The sequence below is a fragment of the Tupaia chinensis genome, unplaced genomic scaffold (genome assembly GCF_000334495.1).
Source record: "Tupaia chinensis unplaced genomic scaffold, TupChi_1.0 Scaffold000600_1, whole genome shotgun sequence".
NCBI classification, from domain to species: Eukaryota; Metazoa; Chordata; class Mammalia; order Scandentia; family Tupaiidae; genus Tupaia; species Tupaia belangeri.
Genome location: NW_006160117.1, coordinates 6,813,097 through 6,833,667, shown reverse-complemented (window position 1 = coordinate 6,833,667; position 20,571 = coordinate 6,813,097). Strand labels below are relative to the sequence as shown.

The 20,571-nt window shown below is 38.2% G+C and overlaps 1 protein-coding gene across 6 annotated transcripts in view; it reads left to right on the top strand.

The window, feature by feature from the left end:
- TAB3 (TGF-beta activated kinase 1 (MAP3K7) binding protein 3) overlaps window positions 1-20,571 on the top strand; it is a 57,960-nt gene that overhangs the window by 17,856 nt on the left and 19,533 nt on the right. For 3 of the 6 annotated variants that reach the window (XM_006158486.3, XM_014591579.2, XM_006158485.3), the window contains exons 4-7: window positions 5,303-5,494; window positions 10,601-12,062; window positions 13,470-13,630; window positions 20,101-20,194. In XM_006158486.3, coding sequence (XP_006158548.1) covers window positions 5,393-5,494; window positions 10,601-12,062; window positions 13,470-13,630; window positions 20,101-20,194 — 1,819 coding nt within the window. In that variant the 5' untranslated portion in view covers window positions 5,303-5,392. The remainder of the gene's footprint in view (window positions 1-5,302; window positions 5,495-10,600; window positions 12,063-13,469; window positions 13,631-20,100; window positions 20,195-20,571) is intronic. The other 3 variants (XR_335995.3, XM_014591581.2, XM_014591580.2) reach the window with 1 other exon arrangement.

Genomic DNA, 20,571 nt, shown 5'->3' with positions numbered 1-20,571 from the left:
TCGGAGCCCCAGGCAGGGTATGTGTGGAGGCTATACCAGAAAGAGGATGGTACAAATGGTGGTGGTAGCTTCAGATATTGGGTGGGGGAAGAGCTGGAGTCCTGGAGATCTGGAGACTACTCTGGTGGGACTGGGGTAGTCCAGATTCCTATGTCTCTGCGGGTGTTTCTGGAGGTATCAGTCTTAGGAGCGGGGAGCTCTCAGTCTTGGGAGTGGGTAGGAGGCATACATCTCTGGGGGATACCTATACCAATTTCCTCAGTCCTAGGGGTATCCTCCCTGCTGTAGTGCTTTGCTTTTTCTAGAAAACAGGGTCACTGCTGCATCACTGGAGTTAGCTGCTCTCCTACCTCTGCCACTCTCTGCGTGGAAATGGGACAGCAGCAGGGACTCAGGGATGCGGAGGTTCAGGGTCTGTTGATCCCAAAGCAGGATGCACTTTAGCTGTGGCTGTGCTTCCCAAATGGTTCCATGCCTGCAGAACTTGGGTCCCAAGAGCAGGGGAAGTATCCAGAATGTATTCCTTTGCTGGGATTGGTCTCCCTTGTGGACTCTGAGCAGTTTCCTACATAATGTTTGAGTTCTGTTATGACTTTGTGGCTCTCTGTATCCAGGACTTCAGGTCTCGGAGATGGCTATGGGAAGAGACTGTGGACGAATTTTGCTTTCCTTCTCTCCTTAGTGAGGAGCTTCCCCCTTAGTTGCAGGTCGGTCCCAGCCCAGTGCTTGGGCACCCTCTCTGTCTCAATCTCAAGCCACCAGGCCTCAGAGGTTTCTCATTACATGCCTGCCATATTTCAGTGTTCCTCCTCATTCCACTTACTGAAGTGGAATTATCAGTTGCTTTGGTCTTCTGTGTGGAGAGGAGGTATACTGGGTATCTCTAGTTGGTCATCTTCTGTTTCCAATTTTACAACATTTGTTTATTCTCTTTTTTGTGTGGGGGGGGTTTGCTATAGGGTGTGTGCGCTCACCAGACAGAGAGAGACAGAGAGACAGAAAGTGAGAAATCACCCCCCAGGGGGGATGACCACGCTGCAATCCCTTCTCCTCCATTCTCCTCTTGGGATCTTGGGCATGCACGCACACGTGCCTGGCATGAGTTTAAGCCACCGGGTCTGGGACTCAAACCACAGTCAACTGCATGGGAGTCCAGTGACATAGCCATTACGCTAATTGCTGGTCCCAACAACATTTGTTTTTTCTTTAGTATGAATCCAATCTAGGATTAGGTATTATATTTAGTTGTCATGGGTCTTTCTCCTTTAACCTGGGACACTTTTCTAGCCTTTGTGTTTTATGACTTTGACATTTTAAAGATGTCATCTCCTTCAATCCCACCCCCTTATTTTTATTGACAAAGGGTGCATGTATGCTTGCAAGAAGAGAGAGGGATGGAGTGGAGGTAGAAAGCATCCCTTAGTGGGATGTGGTCACACTGCAGTCCCTTCTTTCCTCCATCCCATCAGAATTTTGGGCATGCACACACACATGCTTGTGGCATGTTTTTCAAGTTACCAGGGCCAGAACTCAAACTGCAGTTGGCCATATGGGATCTGGCTTCCTTAACCACTAGGCAATGGGGCTGGCCTCCCTTGTTTCTTTGTTTTTAATGTAATATTTCTCACTGGGGGTTGTCTGTTAACTCGTGAGTAGTTTACAGCTCTGCATTCCTGACTGGAATACTATAAAGCAATGTGTCCTTGGGATATCACATGTGGAGGTGCACACTGTCCAGTGGGCTCTCATTGGTGCTGTTCATTTTCATCATTCAGTCAAGGTGTTGTTCAGTTTATCCACTGTATAATTGAAAATTTCCCCCTTGCAACTAATAGGCTTTGGGGAGATACTTGTAAGACTATGCATGTATCCTATTCTTCATCCAAAGTTCTCCCTTATTTAGCATCCATTGATGATGCTTGCTTGAAACAATTTGTACTATGATGACCATAAAATGATGATTTGTCTAGTTCCAGCACACTCCCTACCCATTTACCAGTTGAATTGTGCTGCAAGCAGGGACTTTCCCTTCTCCCCGGCTTATGCATGCCTGTATTTAACTATTTTATCATAGGTATTGACTCATGGATTCCCCTTTCTTTACAGCCTTGTAATTCATTACTATCCTTATTATTGTTGAAATTGTCACAGATTTGACCTGTGGGGATCTCTTCATGCTGACTACTGGGTCCTTATGACACACACATCACTTTTTGAGTATGTCCCCACTCTGGTATAACAACGTGTTCCAGGTGGAGCTAGAGTTTTACATATGAGGACTTCAGGTACACAAGGGATTTCAGTATAGAGCATTTGGTGTTTCTGTGAAGGCAAGCGCAGCCTGCTGTGGCAGTGTGGTGGAAGTTCTTTTCACCAGTGCAAGAAGAGGTACAGGGCAGCAAGACTTGGGGGCGTCAGTGGGAGTCTTCTTAGAGGAGATGCCACCAATCCCAACATGGACAGGGTCTATAGGACTTAGAGATGTGGGAGGGAGGGAGAGATTGAGTCCATCTGACAGAAGGATGATCATGAGCTCGTTCCCTGAAAGATATGACACGGGACATCCATGCACAGGACAACACGTGGTTCTGTTTGGTTGGAGTGCAGAGAGTGAGGTGGACATGACTGAATTTGCATCTTAGAAAATTTGACTGTGGTGTGGCTTCTCCACACGTCTCCAAGTCCTACTGACCCTGTACATGTTGGAATTGATGCCTCTGAATCTTGCTGCCCTGCATCTCCTCCTACACTGATGAGAAGACCCTCCACCATCCTGTCACATTTTAATTTTTTGTCATGTTCTTTAGGCATCTTCCATGTTGATGTCTGGATGTCATTAAAGCAATCCTTAATAACTCTTTGAGTGTTTTTACTTGTGGCTAGGCAGGGTCTTATACATAAGGGCTTTATTGCTACCTTGTAGACACAAAGCGTATGTGTAACTCTGACAGCCTTTGGCTTAGGAGGAAAAGAGAGAGATGCCTAGCAAAGGTCAACAGATTGCATTGCAAATTGAAATTCCCTGTTTATAACAAAAGCCAAATTTGAGATTATATGGCATTTACTTTTTAATTGTGTACTTAAATATAAGCCAGCAAAAGTAATATTTTTCACATTTTTTTTATTTTAAATATATTCTCTGTAGCTATCTACATTGCCACAATAATGATGTGATTTAAAGTTTTGAGGCCTATTTGCAAGAAGTAGATTTAGTGTAAGATGAACCTCTCTTATATGTGATTTTAGACATTTATAATTACGGTTTTCCTGTGTCCCATGAAAATGCAAATGTTTGCTTCTTATTCTTTAAGATATTTGACTATGTAGAGATTAGCCCCATACCTAGTGGTTAAGGGAGCTGGATCCCACATGGTTTGAATCTGAAAAAACACACCATGCTGGTGTACATGCATACCCAAAACCCTGATAGGATGGAGATATGGGGGAGAAGGAATTGTGGTGTGACCTTGCCCCTCTAGGGAGTGCTTTCTCACTTTCCCTGTGAAGATTGCATGCACTCTTTGACAATAACAATTTTTAAAAAGATATTTGACTATCTATTGAATAGTTAGTGAACATAGCAGAAATATGAGATTGTAAGCAATACATTGCACATTTTTTCCACCTTTAAAATGGTAAATATAGGGGCCAGTAGGTAGTGTGGTAGCTAAGGTGCTGGACTCTCATGCGAGTGACTATGGTTTGAGTTCCAGACCCAGCAGCTTGAAAATCATGTCAGGCACGCATGTATGTGTGTGTGTCCAAAATCCCAAGAGGAGAATGGAGGAGAAGGGATTGTGGCATGGCCATACCCCCTGGGGGGCGGGTGACTTATCACTTTCCCTCTCTCTGTCTTTCTCTCTCTCTCGCTGTCTACTGAATGCATTGCTTTTTTTTTTTTTGTTTTTACTTTTTTTTTTTTTTTTACTTTACTACTGGCTTATATTTAATTACACAATTAAAAAGGAAACTAAAGTAGAATTTACTATGGCAAAAACCTAAAGTAAAAAAAAGATAAATATAGTGTAAGTAGATCAGTTAGTTGACTCTTGCTGTTGCCAGTTGATTTATGATGTATTACTGTTTCACTAGTTGCCTATAGTTACCTGAGTAGGGGGGGGGAGATTGGGGTCAGTTTTGTTTGATCAAACTGTATCCCCAAATCCTAGTGGTACAGGCACTAGGTAAAACCCTGCCTAGGTTGGCCTGGCTGGTGATGAGCCACCAGCAGCATCTTTGAAAACAAAGGATTATACATTTTCACTTTTATTTACCCAGCTGTTTTGTATATACTTTGGATTTTCTGTACTTGGGTTTTAAATTCAAACCTTTGGGGTTCAAAGTACAGGGAGAATATAAGGCATACAGGACAGTATACCTTGCAATGTTACTGTCAAATCCTTATTTTATTATTATTATTTTATTATTTTTTATTATTATTCTGGACTTCAGAATGATTACTCTTCTTCAGAGGAGGGATGTTGTAGCTCTTAGCAAAACATAAGTGATTATAGAAAAGTAGGATTTCTCAAGGCTAGAAAAATAACAGTTGCCAAATTATACAGTTGACCTTTTGTATCCATGGGTTCCACATCCACAGATTCAACCTATTGCAGATCGAATTTCAGCTATATCTACTGTAAGGGGCTTAAACACACACAGATTTTTATGTTTGTGGAGGTTCGTGGAACCAATCCCCTGTGGATTCTTAGTGACTACTATTCCCTGTATTTTTAATATAGCTGTTGTTTTTATTCTTTTTTAAGCATTAAAATAGACCTGACAGGTTTTGGTTCTTTGTTTTGGCTTTTTGGCTAAAAAAAAAAAGAAAGAAAGAAAAGAAAAACAACAATGGGCTATATTATAGTATTATAGTTTTTGTTTGTTTGTTTGTTTGTTTTTTTTTTTGAGAGATTTTTGCTGTAGGTCGAGTGCACTCGCCAGACAGAGAGAGACAGAGATAGAAAGCGAGAAATCACCCCCCAGGGGGGATGGCCACGCCGCAATCCCTTCTCCTCCATTCTCCTCTTGGGATCTTGAGCATGCACACACAAGCGCCCGGCGTGAGTTTAAGCCACCGGGTCTGGGACTCCAACTGCGGTCGACTATGTGGGAGTCCAGTGACATAGCCATTACGCTAACTGCTGGTCCCGAGTCTTTTATAGTCACTGTCTAAGCCAAATTTGTCAATTTTCCAACCTCGTCATTAGCTGTACTTACTTTAGGCTTTAATTTATCTATGGTATCTGATTAAAGTAAAATATATAATTAGACTTCAACATACTTTATTTTCTGTTCATAGAAAATGACTATGGTGTTGGAAGATCACTACTTCTGGAAGGCTGGTTAACATCCATTTTCTAAGAGAAACTTGACCACCATTTGCTCTGGCATGGCGCAAAGCAGTCCACAGCTTGATATTCAGGTTCTCCATGATCTCCGACAACGTTTCCCTGAAATTCCAGAGGGAGTGGTATCTCAGTGCATGTTACAGGTAAACTGCCTACCAATGACGGTAATATGATTTTGTGTGGTAGTGATTAGAACTCAGTTAAGTTTTCTTGGTACTATTAGGGGACATTTATCCTGAGATTTCTCAACATTGGCACTATCAACATTTTGTGCTGGATAATTCTTTGTTGTAGGTGTCTGTCTTATACATTATAAGATTTTTTGCAGCATCCCTGGCCTTTGCCCACTACTAATACCAATAGCTTCCCAGCAGTTGTGACAACCAAGAATATCTCCTAACATGGCCAAATGTCCCATGGGAGTCATCCCTCCCCCCTTTGAGAACTACTGATTTCATGGAAGGGCTAAAGTCATATAACACAAAGAAAAAAGATATTCTCCTTACATTTCATTCTTTGAATATTTTGGGTTTATGTCTGCAAAAGTTTCTGAACTTACAGCATTAAATTTCAAATTTCAAGTTTATTATTTTAACTTAACTATATTCCATTCAGCCTATTTTTAAAAATAATTATTTATTTAATCACATTTGTTATTATTTTTTTAATGTGACCAGAGAGAGACAGAGGGAGAGAGAAAGGTAAAGGGAAAAAGCAAGCCACTGGGTTTGGGACTTGAATTGCAGTCGGCCATGTAGAAATCCAGCACCTTTAACCACCATGCCACCTGCTGGTCCCCTTTTGAACCTATCTTTAAAAGCCTCTAGATGATCCACTCCCTTTCTTACTATTTCGCTAGTTGACAAATTTTTACTAATATCTAAGTTTAATTGTAAGCCTACTCATTTTCACTCAGTCACATTGCCTTTGTGTTGTTGTCTTACATTGAAATAAATCTTCCATTCCTGAGATAGACTGCTGCTACCCCTATTGAGTTTTATATCATCCTTCACAGACTTTCACTGTGTTTTGGGTTATGGAACTTCCCTGTTGGGTTGACATCTGGGAGCAATACTTCTACCTGACCCACTAGTCTTCCTCACACACATAGTTGGCACTTACTTCAAATTCTATGTTCATGCAGTTTGTGTAGCTCAGGATATAACTTGAACTCATATTCAGGCAAGATTACAAATAGAGATACACAAAACAGTGGTGGTAACAAAGGTGCTTCTTTTGGCAAGCCCTTTACTAGGTCTAGATATTTGGGCTTACGCTTTTTGTGTTATAGCTTGCCTTTGGGTTTGTGTGTGTGTGTGTGTGTGTGTGTGTGTGTGTGTGTGTGTGTTTCCTTTTTCTTTTGATTAATTTTAATTAAACAGTGGTTAATATGCTCACCAAAGAGAGGGAGAGAGAGACAGACAGACAGAAAAGGAGAGAGGAAAAAAACACCCTCTAGTTGGGTGTAGTCTTGCAGCAATCTCTTCTCTATTTCTCCATTCTGTGGGGATTTGGGGCGTGTACATACATGTTCCCAGGGTGTTTTTCAAACTACTGGGCTTTGATTCAAACCACATGATTGGCCACATGGGACCTTACTCCCTTAATTACTAAGCTATGGGGCTGGCCCATTGCTATTTTTTTTTAAATATATATCCCCAGTTTGAATTTCACCTTTTTTCTTGATCCCCATTTTGGTGTCTCATAGAGCAAAGACATGTCCCCTTGGAGTGAAACCAAGCTTGAGTGAGGCTTCTACAATAGTTAAACTACCTCCTAGTAATCACCTTCCTCCTCTATCTTGGGCCCTACATAGCTCTGATCTCAGTTTTGTTTTAATTAACCTTTTATGACCTGCATTTTCCACAGCCACTTAACTAAACTGAAGAAACAGAACTTATAAATCACCTCAGTGAACACTTGTTGATCCTTACATTGTATTAAGTTCACTGTACCTATTCACTGTTTTCTTCTTTTGTGATCGATAGATTATACAGAGATTTACCACCTACAGATGCTAGAAAGTTTCTTTGTTCAGATGAAAATATATGAGACTCAGTAGTTTGGATTTAATACAAAAACCTAAAGCCTCTCTCTGGGCTGTCATCCCTCAACTTAGGATCACTTTTGGGGAATTCATTGTTTTTTGGTTTGGTTTGGTTTGGTTTTGTTTTACCTCTGTCCTTTCAAGAGTGTTAATGTATGTCTTCTTTAAATTTTCAATCTCTTTATCTAACTCAACAATTTTGGTCTCTTTAAATCCATTCTTTCCCTTTTGTAAGACATTTAGCAGGTCAGATATACATTTGATTGAATCTAACCTGGTGATATTCTTTTCACAATACTTTCATAAAGATAATACTGAGTATCTTGTATTTATATTTTAAATTTTTTCTTCATAGGAAAATTTACTTGTTACTGTAAGCATGCATGTCAATAGGCTGACAAATCTAACTTTATATCATTTTGAATTTTGATCCTTTTTGTGACAATACTAAGCTAATTAACTCAGTGGGGAAAAAAGGATATTTCAGAATTATTAATAAAATACAAAATATTAAAAATATAAAAAAAGAGTCCATGACTTCTAGATTTCAAATAAAACTAGTTTTTATTCTCCTCTGGCCCACAGGTTTATAAAAAACTTGAAGGAGATACTTTATTTTCATAGTCCCTATTTTGTTCCTTTAGATATCTATCACTGATACATTCCGGTTGGCAGTCTTAACCTTTTAGCTCCAAATTTGTTTTAAATATCTAGCTTCTTTCCCTTGATTAGCATGATTTTCAAACAGAAGAAAGTCAAAGCTTTGAGTTCGAATCACTTTCTTCTTAAACTTCAATGTAAACTTCTTTCTAAACACTTTCTAGAAAGTGCTTTTAGGGGCCAGCAAGTGGCATGGTAGTTAAGGGTGCTGGACTCCCCACAGTTCAAGTCCCAGACCTGGTAGCTTGCATTCTTGCTTTCTCTCTCTCTCATTCCATCCCGCTCTGGTAATTAAAATAAATAAATGAATAAATAAATAAACAAATAAAGATAAATTTTTAAAATTCTTTTAAAAAGTGTTTTTTATTATCAAAAGCTTTATAAAAAGAAAAGGATAAAGATTATCTATGTTGTTTTGATAAAGCCACTTCTTTAAATTTCTGAGAGCTCATTTTGAAATGGTTTTCTTGACTGAATGTTTTTCTAGTTCCTAAAGATCCAGTTTAGTAATACCATTTTGGCCCAACATCCTCTCCCTAGAAGTTACTGTGTAGAAAGAACACTGGAACTTAAGATACAAAGAATCTAGAACTGGCTCCCCAGTTACTTAGATCATGCCTGTTGTCAAGCCATATACCCTCCCAGCCATCTCGTTCCTCATCTGTAAATATGAGTCCAGTTGGAGTAGGTGGATTCTGTAAGTTCTTTGAACTCTACAATTATAGTATCTTATGTCCTGTTTTAGGTGTAACCTTATTTCATTCTCAGCAGAATTGAAGAGGTTCCTTTCATGTTTACATAAATGGTACTTTTCTCAAACTGATTAGGTCGTGTATCGTAACAGTGTTCAGGCAATGTTGGATCCATATGGAAGGTTGCAGTTTGGCGCTCAGGTTCAACTGTGCACACTGGGCATGTGCACTCCTGATCCTAACTGGGTGGGAAGGATGGGGGGTGAGTTAGGGCATGAGATCCTGTTGAGGATACTTGACTTTATTTTTTTCTCTCTCATGCTTAAAAGAAGTAAAGAACTCAGGTTTTTCTTTAAATGTATTTTTCTGTAAAATAACTATATAGTAATATGTACACATGTGCATGTCTGCATGTATGAGACTATAGAGAAGTCACAATAATTGAGAAATGTTTATGAATTATTTTAAAGGCAGTGAATAGTATGTGTTTTATGCTAATAAAATATTAATAGTTCAGAATTCTGTATTTTAATGTAAAACTGTTTTATAATAACTTAAAGTTTTAAAAAGAAGGACACGTATTAATTTCATTACTGGTTGAATTTTCTAAAATTTCAACTTGCTAGGCCAGCACATGGCATGGTGTTTAAGGTGCTAGGTTACACATGGCTGAATCCACAGGTTCAAGTCCCAGACCTGGTGGCCTGAAAATTATGTTGGGCACATGCCCCAAATCCCAAGAGGAGAATGGAGGAGAAGGGATTGTGATGGGGTCAACCCCTTTGGGGGGTGATTTCTCACTTTCTATCTCTCTCTGTCCAGCAAGTACCCATGTGTGTCTGTGGAAAACCTTAAAAAAAAAAGTTAGCTTGCTATTACTTTTTTTATATGTATAACTGAAACAATTAAAATTCTTCATTGTTTTTTTTTTTTTTTTGAAAGTACAGAGGGACTTCAAAAAGTTTGTGGACACATGGAATCAAAGTACAAGTTTCTTGTAATGCAATAAAATTTTGAAATCCATCTTTAGTTTTTTCTGTAATGTGTATTTGCTGTGAGTTTTTAGAAGACCTTCTCCCTCATAAACCAAACTAACTTTCAATGGGTAAAAACTTTTGAGGCCATGGGAGTATGAGTGAATTTCATTAAGGCAGTTAAGATCAGGTTTTTTGTTAAATTACTGTAACTCTGGCAAAGTCACAGAGCCATCGTTCAAAATATGAGCATATTTTTTACTGATTTGTTTTGCTTAAGTCTTTAATAATGATACAGATCATCGAAGTTATATAGGGATGAATTTGGTTAAAGGAAAAGTGAAAGCTGCTTTAGAATTCTTATTATTTTAACTCTTTAGGAATTGTATTATAATTTTTTTCTCCTTTGTGGTTTCAGTAACTTTTGAAAAATAAATCATGGTTCTTTTCTTGTTTATCAGTTTAAATCTTAATGATGGATATTACTTATATATTGCCGCAATTGTGGTGATTCCAAGATTAGCCTACCATTTTAATTTGTTGAGATGCAACAAGTATAAAATGAGTCCTGGATTTGGAGTCAGAAAACTTGGGGTTGAGTCACAATGTTCATTAGTAGGTACTTTACATTTCTGTAGCAGTAGCAGTAGTGGTAGTACTAGTAACATGAGCTAAATGTTTATAAAAATAATATGTATTGTTTGGGATCTCCTTTTCAGGATAGATGACCATGAAGCTTAGTATGGTTATAAAACCACTCTGTACTCACTACTCTATGATAGTAGCATTTGTATAACTCTCTGGCAAAGCCTGACTTCCTCTATGAGATTGTGTTAATATTGTCAATATTACTTTTATTGTTTTTTTTTCCCTTAGAATAACAACAATCTTGAAGCCTGTTGCCGAGCCCTTTCCCAGGATAATAGCAAATACTTATATATGGAATACCATAGTCCAGATGACAATAAAATGAATAGAAACCGCCTTTTGCATATTAACCTGGGTATCCACTCTCCTAGTAGCTACCACCCAGCTGATGGAGCTCAACTTAATGGTGGTCGAACACTGGTACATAGCTCAAGTGATGGACATATTGATCCACAGCATACAGCAGGAAAACAGCTGATATGTTTAGTTCAGGAACCACACTCAGCTCCAGCTGTTGTGGCTGCTACTCCCAACTACAATCCATTTTTTATGAATGAACAGAACAGAAGTGCAGCTACACCTCCTTCACAGCCACCTCAACAACCATCTTCCATTCAAACGGGAATGAATCCATCTGCTATGCAAGGGCCTTCACCACCACCGCCACCACCTCCTTCATACATGCACATACCTCGGTATAGTACAAATCCAATTACTGTTACAGTATCCCAGAACCTCCCTTCTGGACAGGCTGTACCAAGAGCTTTACAAATTCTTCCACAAATTCCAAGCAATCTCTATGGGTCTCCTGGTTCTATTTATATTAGACAGACATCTCAGAGTTCATCAGGAAGACAAACTCCTCAGAGTACGCCATGGCAGGCCTCACCACAGGGCCCAGTTCCTCATTATAGCCAACGTCCTTTGCCTGTTTATCCACACCAACAGAACTATCAACCTTCTCAGTATTCTCCTAAACAGCAGCAGATTCCTCAATCTGCTTACCATTCACCGCCTCCTTCTCAGTGTCCTTCACCCTTCAGCTCTCCACAGCATCAAGTGCAGCCTTCCCAGTTGGGCCACCCAAGTTCCCACGTCTTTATGCCACCTAGTCCTTCAACTACTCCACCCCATCTTTATCAACAAGGACCTCCTAGCTATCAGAAACAGGGAAGCCATTCGGTAGCCTATCTCCCATACACACCATCTAGCTTACCCAAAGGTTCCATGAAGAAGATAGAAATTACAGTTGAACCTTCTCAAAGACCTGGGACAGCAATCACGAGGAGTCCTTCACCCATCAGCAATCAACCGTCTCCACGGAATCAGCATGCACTGTACACAGCCACCACACCACCTTCAAGTTCTCCTTCAAGAGGAATATCTAGTCAACCCAAACCTCCATTTAATGTTAACCCTGTGTATATTACATATACACAGCCAACTGGACCTTCATGCGCTCCATCGCCTTCTCCTCGGGTGATACCAAACCCAACTACGGTCTTTAAAATTACTGTAGGCCGGGCAACGACAGAAAATCTTTTAAATTTAGTGGACCAAGAAGAGCGCTCTGCAGCACCAGAACCTATTCAACCCATTTCAGTGATACCAGGCTCTGGGGGAGAAAAGGGAAGCCATAAATATCAGAGGAGTTCTAGTTCTGGATCAGATGACTATGCCTACACACAAGGTAAAATTTAGCCCTTTTATGAAATATAATCTTTATGACAATTTGGCAGTCTCCTATTTAAAATGAAATTGTTTTAATCAAATGTCTAGTATTAAATGTTGGGGAGCAGCATTGCCCTTAATTAAGATAACTGCTTCGGTCATCTAGAATTTGTTTGAAAATATTAAAATGTTGGTGTGATAATAGTGACCTAATAAGATTTTTTTAGGAAGAATATTCATTGGGAGAAAAGTAGAGACAAGCAAAATAGATATTGTCAAAAATACAAACTACAGGGAACCAGCAGTTAGCGTAATGGCTATGTCGCTGGATTCCCACGTAGTCGACCGTGGTTCGTGTCCCGGACCCGGTGGCTTAAAACTCACGCCAGGCGCGTGTGCGTGCATGCCCAAGATCCCGAGAGGAGAATGGAGGAGAAGGGATTGCGGCGTGACCATCCCCCCTGGGGGGTGATTTCTCGCTTTCTGTCTCTATGTCTCTGTCTGTCTGTCTGGCGAGCGCACGCGCCCTACAGTGAAAATCTCTCCAAAAAAAAAAAAAATACAAACTACAGAGTAGGAAAAAGAGACTCATAGAGGGTAGACTGAAGTTCATCAAGTCAAAAAATTTGCATCTTTAATAAAGAGGGTGACCCAGAAGGCATAATGGCATTTATAAGTAATGTATAAGAAGTAGAATGAGTAATGAAGGAAGTTGTTGCATTAGCTAATAATAGACCTTACTAAATATAAAAGAGAATAGTTTTGAAACTACTCAGTTTGCTTCAGGATACCTGGGAATTTAGTAAGTTTCAATACATAAGAAAGGAAGTAATTATAATTGTAATTCTGTATGCCTGGTATGGAGCTTGTTTAAAATATACAGAAAGAGGGACCAGCAGATGGCATAATGGTTATGTCATTGGACTCCCACGTAGTCGACCGTGGTTTAAGTCCTAAACCTGGTGGCTTAAAACTCACACTGGGTGCATGTACTTGTGTGCGTGCGTACCCAAGATCCTGAAAGGAGAACAGAGGAGAAGGGATTGCGGCATGGCCATCCCCGCTGGGGGGCGATTTCTCACTTTCTGTCTCTCTCTCTAGTGAGCACACATGCCCTATTGCAAAAATCTCTCTCTCCAAAATATTATTTATACACACACACACACACACATACACATATATATACATACAGAAAGAGAATCTTGGGGAAATTAAGGAATCAAAGAGATGTACAGATGATATCATTTTGGTGCAGTTAAAACTAAATTAGAGCAAATACGGAGTCTGAGTAGCACTAGAAAGCCATGTGAGTAAATGCCAACTCCCCACTTGGATGAGTCTTATATACATCAGCAGTGCATATAGAAAATTCCCAGTCACTTGTTCAATGTTATTCTCTGCAATGATTTTATCTGTAATGCTATAGCTTTGCTGTTACATCAGCGAGCAAGGATGGAGAGGTTAGCAAAGCAATTGAAACTTGAGAAAGAGGAGCTAGAGCGGTTGAAGGCTGAAGTTAACAGTATGGAGCATGACCTGATGCAGAGACGGCTCAGAAGAGTCAGCTGCACTACTGCGATCCCCACGGTAAGTGACCTGTGGGATGTGTTGATAAGAAGAGGGGGATACTGGCTGTGCAGGTCATTTGTTTTCGCTTAGCTTCTGTTCCTGGCAGACTTAGAGGGTTTTTGTTTGTTTATTTGTTTGCTTAAAACAACGGATGAAGGACTTCTTCAGTAGTTCTCATCCAAATAATCGGTTGCTTTATTTATGGGTAAATTCCATACGTGTGTCAGTATTTTCAAATACTGGCAGTTACAGTCAAAATACAGTATCTCAAATATTTAAAGTTACTTTTCTAAGTAGAGCCACATGAATTTTGAGCAAGTATTGACTGACTATAGAATATTTTAAAGCAGAACAGTTTTGTTAAGTATAAGTATTGAATAATTATAGAAACTGAGATAACATTATTGGCTGATAGTGGTCCTAAAGGAAATTGCTTTAACGAAAATACTCAAACTACGTCTTCACCATGTTGGTTAGCATATACTCTATCCAACTCAGCTGAAAATTTTGAAACATATCTCCTAAAAATCTTGTGACTTCGCAAGCTTTCTGTGATCCACTCCATCATTTTACCCTTCAACATTCATTTATCCAACAAGCGTTTTTTACATAGAGTTTATAAACACGGAACTATGGTAGGTGCTTAGTGGGAAGAACAGATATGTTAACAGACAGTTATAGTACAGTGTGGTAAGTGCTGTATACATGTTCACATGAGAGAATTGATGCATCTAGTTTTTGTGTATAATCAGTATACTTCTCCACTCTCTCCCATTATCCTCCACTAGAATGCCCTTCTAAGGCTATGTGGGTATAATTCTGTCTGCTCTTCAAGGCTCAACTTAACCTCTACCTTCATGGAGCCTTTCCTCATTTTCCTACCTTCTCTAAACTCAGAGTAACCTCTCTCAGGGTTTACAGATTTAGAGAAGTAGGCCTATATGGCAGATCTCTTGCAGTCAGTGTGTCTGAAGCTACTCCCTCATATAGACTTTTTTTTAAACTGAGGTTTCTGTCTTCAAAGGGGATCTATGAAATTATTGAAATCATTGCAGAGTTCCACATTTGTTTTTAGATGGGAAGTAGGTCTGTAGGAAGTAGCTTTCATCTGATTTTCATGAGTTGTTAGATTGAAAGAAAAAGAATGAGGAACCACTGCCCTAAACTATAGATAGTACTGCTCTGGGCAGAAGGGAAAGGGGAAGACATTTTGGAAGGAAACTGAACAGGAGGTAGCAAAGACTTGAAGTCAAGAAAGAGGCAGACTTTGAGGAGGCAATAAATAAATAAAGAGAGTTCCCTGGCTTAAGCATATGATTTCTAAAGAGTTAAAAGAAATTAATGTGCATAGGTAGAATGGGGTTTAGGCTTTGAATCCTAGGTCTAAGTGTCTGAAATTTATTCTGCTAGTAATAGGGAACTGGTAGAAAGAGTTGTTTTGTTTGTTTGTTTGTTTTTCTTTTTTTTTTTTCCACAATTGCCAGAGGGTTCATGCATTCACAAGAGAGTGATCAAGCACATGCACGCAACCCCTTGGGGCATGGTCATACCACAAGCCTTTTTCTTCCATTTAATCCTGTCAGGATTTGGGGCACATGCCTACACACACACATGCTGAACAGGTCTTTCAAGCAGCCAGGGCCAGGATTTGAACCATGGTTGCATTTGTGGGATTCAGGTCCCTACACAAAGAGCATAACTGTTGTGCTAGGTTCTGACCCCAAGAAAGGGATATTTGAAAAACAGGTATATTCAATTATTAAATGAATTTTTTCTAATATTGACTATATTCCTCAATTTAGTCAGTGTTAGAAGTGAGAAGGGGGAATAAGAGGGTTTTAATTACTTTAAACACTTGGAAAATTACAAAGCTATCATTAACTGAAATATGATATTAATGTAAATATAAATCAAATCTCTGCCTCATTTTCTCCATTTGAAATCTTTTTTAAAAAATCTTACCAAAGAACATGTGAGCTCACCAGAGTGAGTGAGCCCAGGGCTGGGGGTGGAGAGAGGGTGAAAAAGCAGTTCCCATGGGAGACGACCATGTCACGATCCCTTCTCCTCCATTTTTCCTTTTGGGATTTTGGGCATGTACCAGCCCAGCATGTTTTTTCAAGCTGCCAGGTCCAGGACTGTGCAGTCAGCTACGTGGGATCCAGGCACCTTAACCACCACACCACTGATTGGCCCCACTTGAAATCATGATCAGATTCACCGATTGAGAAGATACTGAAATATATAACTCACATGGGACTCCACTGTGGTTATTAGGCACTTTGGACTCCTTTAGGTACCTGTAAAGCATAAACAGATTTGCTTAGCATAGAAGTCATTAAAGTCATGTAAGCTTTATTTAGCTTTTTTTACTTGCTGTTTGATAATTCTGCTAAATAAAACCCTGTTGACATTTTTTTTTAATTGGAAGTGGAGAACTGTCTAATGTAGTGTAGGGAGTTTTAGATCAGAGCTTTTATTGATGAGTCTTCTTTAAAAGGGAAAAAGAGGGAAGTTGTTGAAACTGCTTCCATAGGCTGTTTTTTTTTTTTTTTTAGCTTTTTATTATAGAGCGTTTCAGTGATACCTAAAATAGGCTGAATAGTATAATGAACCATCACCCAACTTCAGAAATTGGTAGTTTGTATGGGTAATAAATAATATTGGGTCGTTGGAAAAGTCATGACCCATTTTTGCATAGGAAAATACATCATGACTTTTCTGACAACCCAGTATTCAGGAGATAAGAAATTTGAATGGATTACCCATGCATTTCTTCTACCAGGACTTTAGTAAGATGGATTTCACTTGGGAGCGCATGGCTGAGGGACAATTGTACATGGTGACTAAGACAGTGAGTGGGCTTTTCAGCCAGTCAGGTGCAAATATGAATGTTGCTTCTGCCACTTGTGTCACTCATCTGTCCTTGGAAAAGTAACTTTCTCTATGCTTGTTTTCTTATCTATAAAATGTGAGTGGTGGAGTACCTATCTCATGAGATTTTTATTAGAATTATATAATTTGTTAGGCAAGTTGTTACACAAGGCCCAACTAATAGTAAATTTCCTTACAAAATAAATGTTGGTTGCAAAATAGGGAAAATTTTGCTTGAGATGTAGACATGTGCACAAATCTGAAGCATTTTCCAAAACTTAGATTTCCCATTAACTTTAGGAACATGCATGACATAAGGGTATAATTATGGAGGAACTTAATCAAAAAATAAATAACTTAGTCAGAATTTTATTTTTTGTTGTTCATTGAGGTTCATTAGAGGAACCATGACATAGTGGAAAGGCCATCCACATAGGCTTGGGAGTCACTGGCTACATCTGATGTCTCTGAATTTGATTTTCCTTCTCTATAAAAGGGAATATAACAAGCACATTACAATATTGCTGTCAAGCCAGAGAGACAGTGTGTGTGAGATGCCTAAGGTGCCTTATGTGGAGTAGGTACTTACAGTATTTGGCTGTCCTTATCCTTGTCTCACTTTGTGTGTAGTAGTACCAATAGAGAATTGACTTTTTGCAATGGAGTACCTTCAAATTAATAAATTTATCAAGCAAGCCTAATGAGGCTGGAGTGCACATTTGCCACCAGCTATATGAGTGATTACAGAAATTTAAGAATAACAGTGAAATCGTCTTTTTGTAAGGTGAGCAGAACTGTAATGTGTACGATGGTGTCACTTCCTTGGGTTTGCTATTTACAAAGCATCGTATTAAATGCTGCAGAAGATGGCATCTCTTAAAGAGATCCGTATGTAAAAAGATTCGAGAGTCCTTCAAAAAGTACATGGAAAAATGGAATTAAAGTATAAATTTTTTGGTACAAAAATTTTTGAAATCCATGCATTTTTTTCATAATACACTTTCTTTTCTTTCTTTTTTCTTAGAGTTTTGCTATAGGGAGTGTGCGCTCACCAGAGAGAAAGAAAGCGAGAAATACCTTCCCAGGGGAGATAGCCATGCCACAATCCCTTCTCTCAGGATTTTAGGCATGCACGCACATGCACCTGATGTGAGTTTGAAGCCGCCTGGTCTGGGACTTGAACTGCGTTTGACTACATGGGACTCCAGCGATGTAACCACTACATCATCTGCTTGTCCCCATGATAGACATTTTCTATGACCTTTTTGAATACTTATATTTAGATATGTCTATGAATCTACATGTATTTGTACATGCGAAAGAGAAAAAAAATGTAAGACAGTAAATCAGAATTGTTGACCACCTAAATGGTAAAGATATTAAGTACTTTCAGAGTTCTGAGATTGAAATATTAGTTTTTCGCTAATAAGATTCAAAGATAAGGGAGAAATTTAAATTTTAGTATGAAACATAAATAAGACTGTAGTAAGGAGAGAGTTGTTAGTCTCCTCCCTGAAGTTATTCCTCCCTTTAATCCAGTTTTGACTCACTGGGGTTTGGACTACCCCATCTTTGAGTCCCAGGAGCAAACTGCTGCTAAGCCATCAAGGAACATCAGTGGTCTTCCAGCTTGGTCTCTGAAACAACTTTTTAAAGTGCTGAAACAGTTGGCTTAAGATATTTCTGCCACCTTTTGAAAAATACTTACAATTTTCATTTTGAAATGTTAGATATGAATACCCTGTTATCTTACAAACAGTTCTAAATTATACATAGCCAGTCTTGAAACTCTCCTCTGTGAAAACACAGTATACTACTAACAAGTTGCAGAGGTGTATATCATGCTGGGTAAAGTCTCTTTACAATCTAAATGATGTATAGCAATTGATGTATGATTAATAATAATCAATTTAAAGAATAACTAAAAAAAAAAGAAATAGCTTTTCTCTCAAAAGTACATAGGATTCCCAGATAAACCCTTAGTTTAGTGAAATAAGTCTGTCAATGAGAGCGGGCTTTTTGTTTTGAGCAAATGTGCAGTAGCTTCTTAGCTATAAAGTATATTATAATATTTCCATATACTTAGTTACAAAGTAACTTAGTTCACTATTCAGGGCCATTGTGGCTGAAACATTTTCCTTTTCCCTCAGAAACAAAAACAAAAACATATATATGTGAAGGAACAGCCCCTTCAAGTATTTGACTTTCCCCCATATGATCCTACAAAGAAAAGAAGGGATGTTTTCACATGTTCCTAGGGAGATAGTGTCAATCTTTAGAGCCCTTAATCAAGTACTGTTTCTTTTATGTAAATTCTCAAGTATGTATTTTGAACTGTTAATATTGCTTGGTAGATAAGGCATAATTCCACATAATTTGCCCCTAGAAATGAGAAAAGAAAGGCAATCCTAATACATATTTCTAAATAGTTTTTTTTTTCATTCCTCTGGCATTCTCAGGGATCGTAGCTCTTGCTATATTCTGCTGTTTATATCACTACTTTTGATACTTGCTAATTTAATGGACATTTCCAGTTATTCTGATACCTCCTAATCACATAAGGTCTTGCATTTTTATAAATTAAGATATCATTTCTGTTCATTTTCTTCACTGTTATATGATCATATTTAGCTTTTAGAAAAATATGTTTTTAACAGAATTTTGTTTTACCTATAGTAGCACAAATTTAATTTTTGACTTTATGTAGTTGAATCAGCCTAGTAATTTAGTTAATATTTAGACTGTATAGAAAGCTTCAGAACCCAGGCCTCTAGATTCTAAACATTGAGTTTATCTTTTTACTGTGCACATTATAAGTTAAATTAATAATGGCAATGGAAGTAATGGCTTCCAAAAAGCTTTGTTTCACTGAAGATTAGGACTCTATTCATATTTCAGTGCCTTCTATCTGCCCCTGAAAAGCCTAAGGAGTGATCTAGATTGGAAAGATCAAAGTAAAAGAATTAAATCCATTTGCTCCTGAAATTTTCTGTATTAATTTATATAGAAGACTTTTATAAAATTCCTCACTCTACCAATTACTAACTTTATAACTTTGGAGAAATTATGTAACTTTTCTATGCCTCAGTTTCTTCATCTATAAATTAGGTATGATATTAGTATTTATCTTAAAGAACTATTTAGATGAGAATGACAGAATTCTGGTAAATACAGTGCTTGACACTTAGTTTAAGGGCTAATTAAAATTAGTACTGTTGTAATTTTTACCAGGCTGAATAAGCCTAAAGTCATAGACATTTCTTGTTTAAAAGGTTGATTCTTGTAATTTCCCTTACTGTGAAAGCACAGAAATAATATATTCTTAGTGTTCTGTGATTAGAATTGTATCTTGTATGATAGAACACAGTCCAGTGTTGTACTCCACCATTTTACATGGAGATTTTGTTTATAAGTGGCCATTTTGATTGTTCCCATTTTACCTGACTATTCCTTTAAAGACATACACATAGGACTTCTTAAACATGCTCTCTTATAGACTAAGGCCAAATTCTTGGTAATACTCAATCAGAAGGATTAACATGAAACGCAGTTCTTAAATGCTGGGCTTGATAATGACTTTCCCACAATTGCTATTTTGGGTCCTTTCTTACTAGCCTGAGGAAATGACAAGATTGAGAAGCATGAACAGACAACTCCAGATAAATGTTGACTGTACACTGAAAGAAGTTGACCTCCTTCAATCTAGAGGTATAGACTTGATTATTTGGTAAACCATAAGTAATAGTGTGGTATTTTAAGCTGCTTAAATAGCAATAATTTTGGTTTTGTAGATTTAAGAGATAGTTTTAATCCATTATAAGATTATATTCCTGGTAAAGAGATCCCCCTTAATCCCATGGTCATAGATTATTAGATTTGGGGGATCAAAAATAGCTTTACTTTAACAATTTCATCATTAAATTCTTATCATTTAGACTATGTTGTTACTTTGCATTTATCCTCTTTTATCCATTTACTGTGAATATTTTTAAATTGATGGGTTTTAGTTCTGAAAGTTAGTAGAATTCATTTTATATAATAGTCATCTAAAATACTGGTAAAAAAATGAGGATTCCAAATCAGAT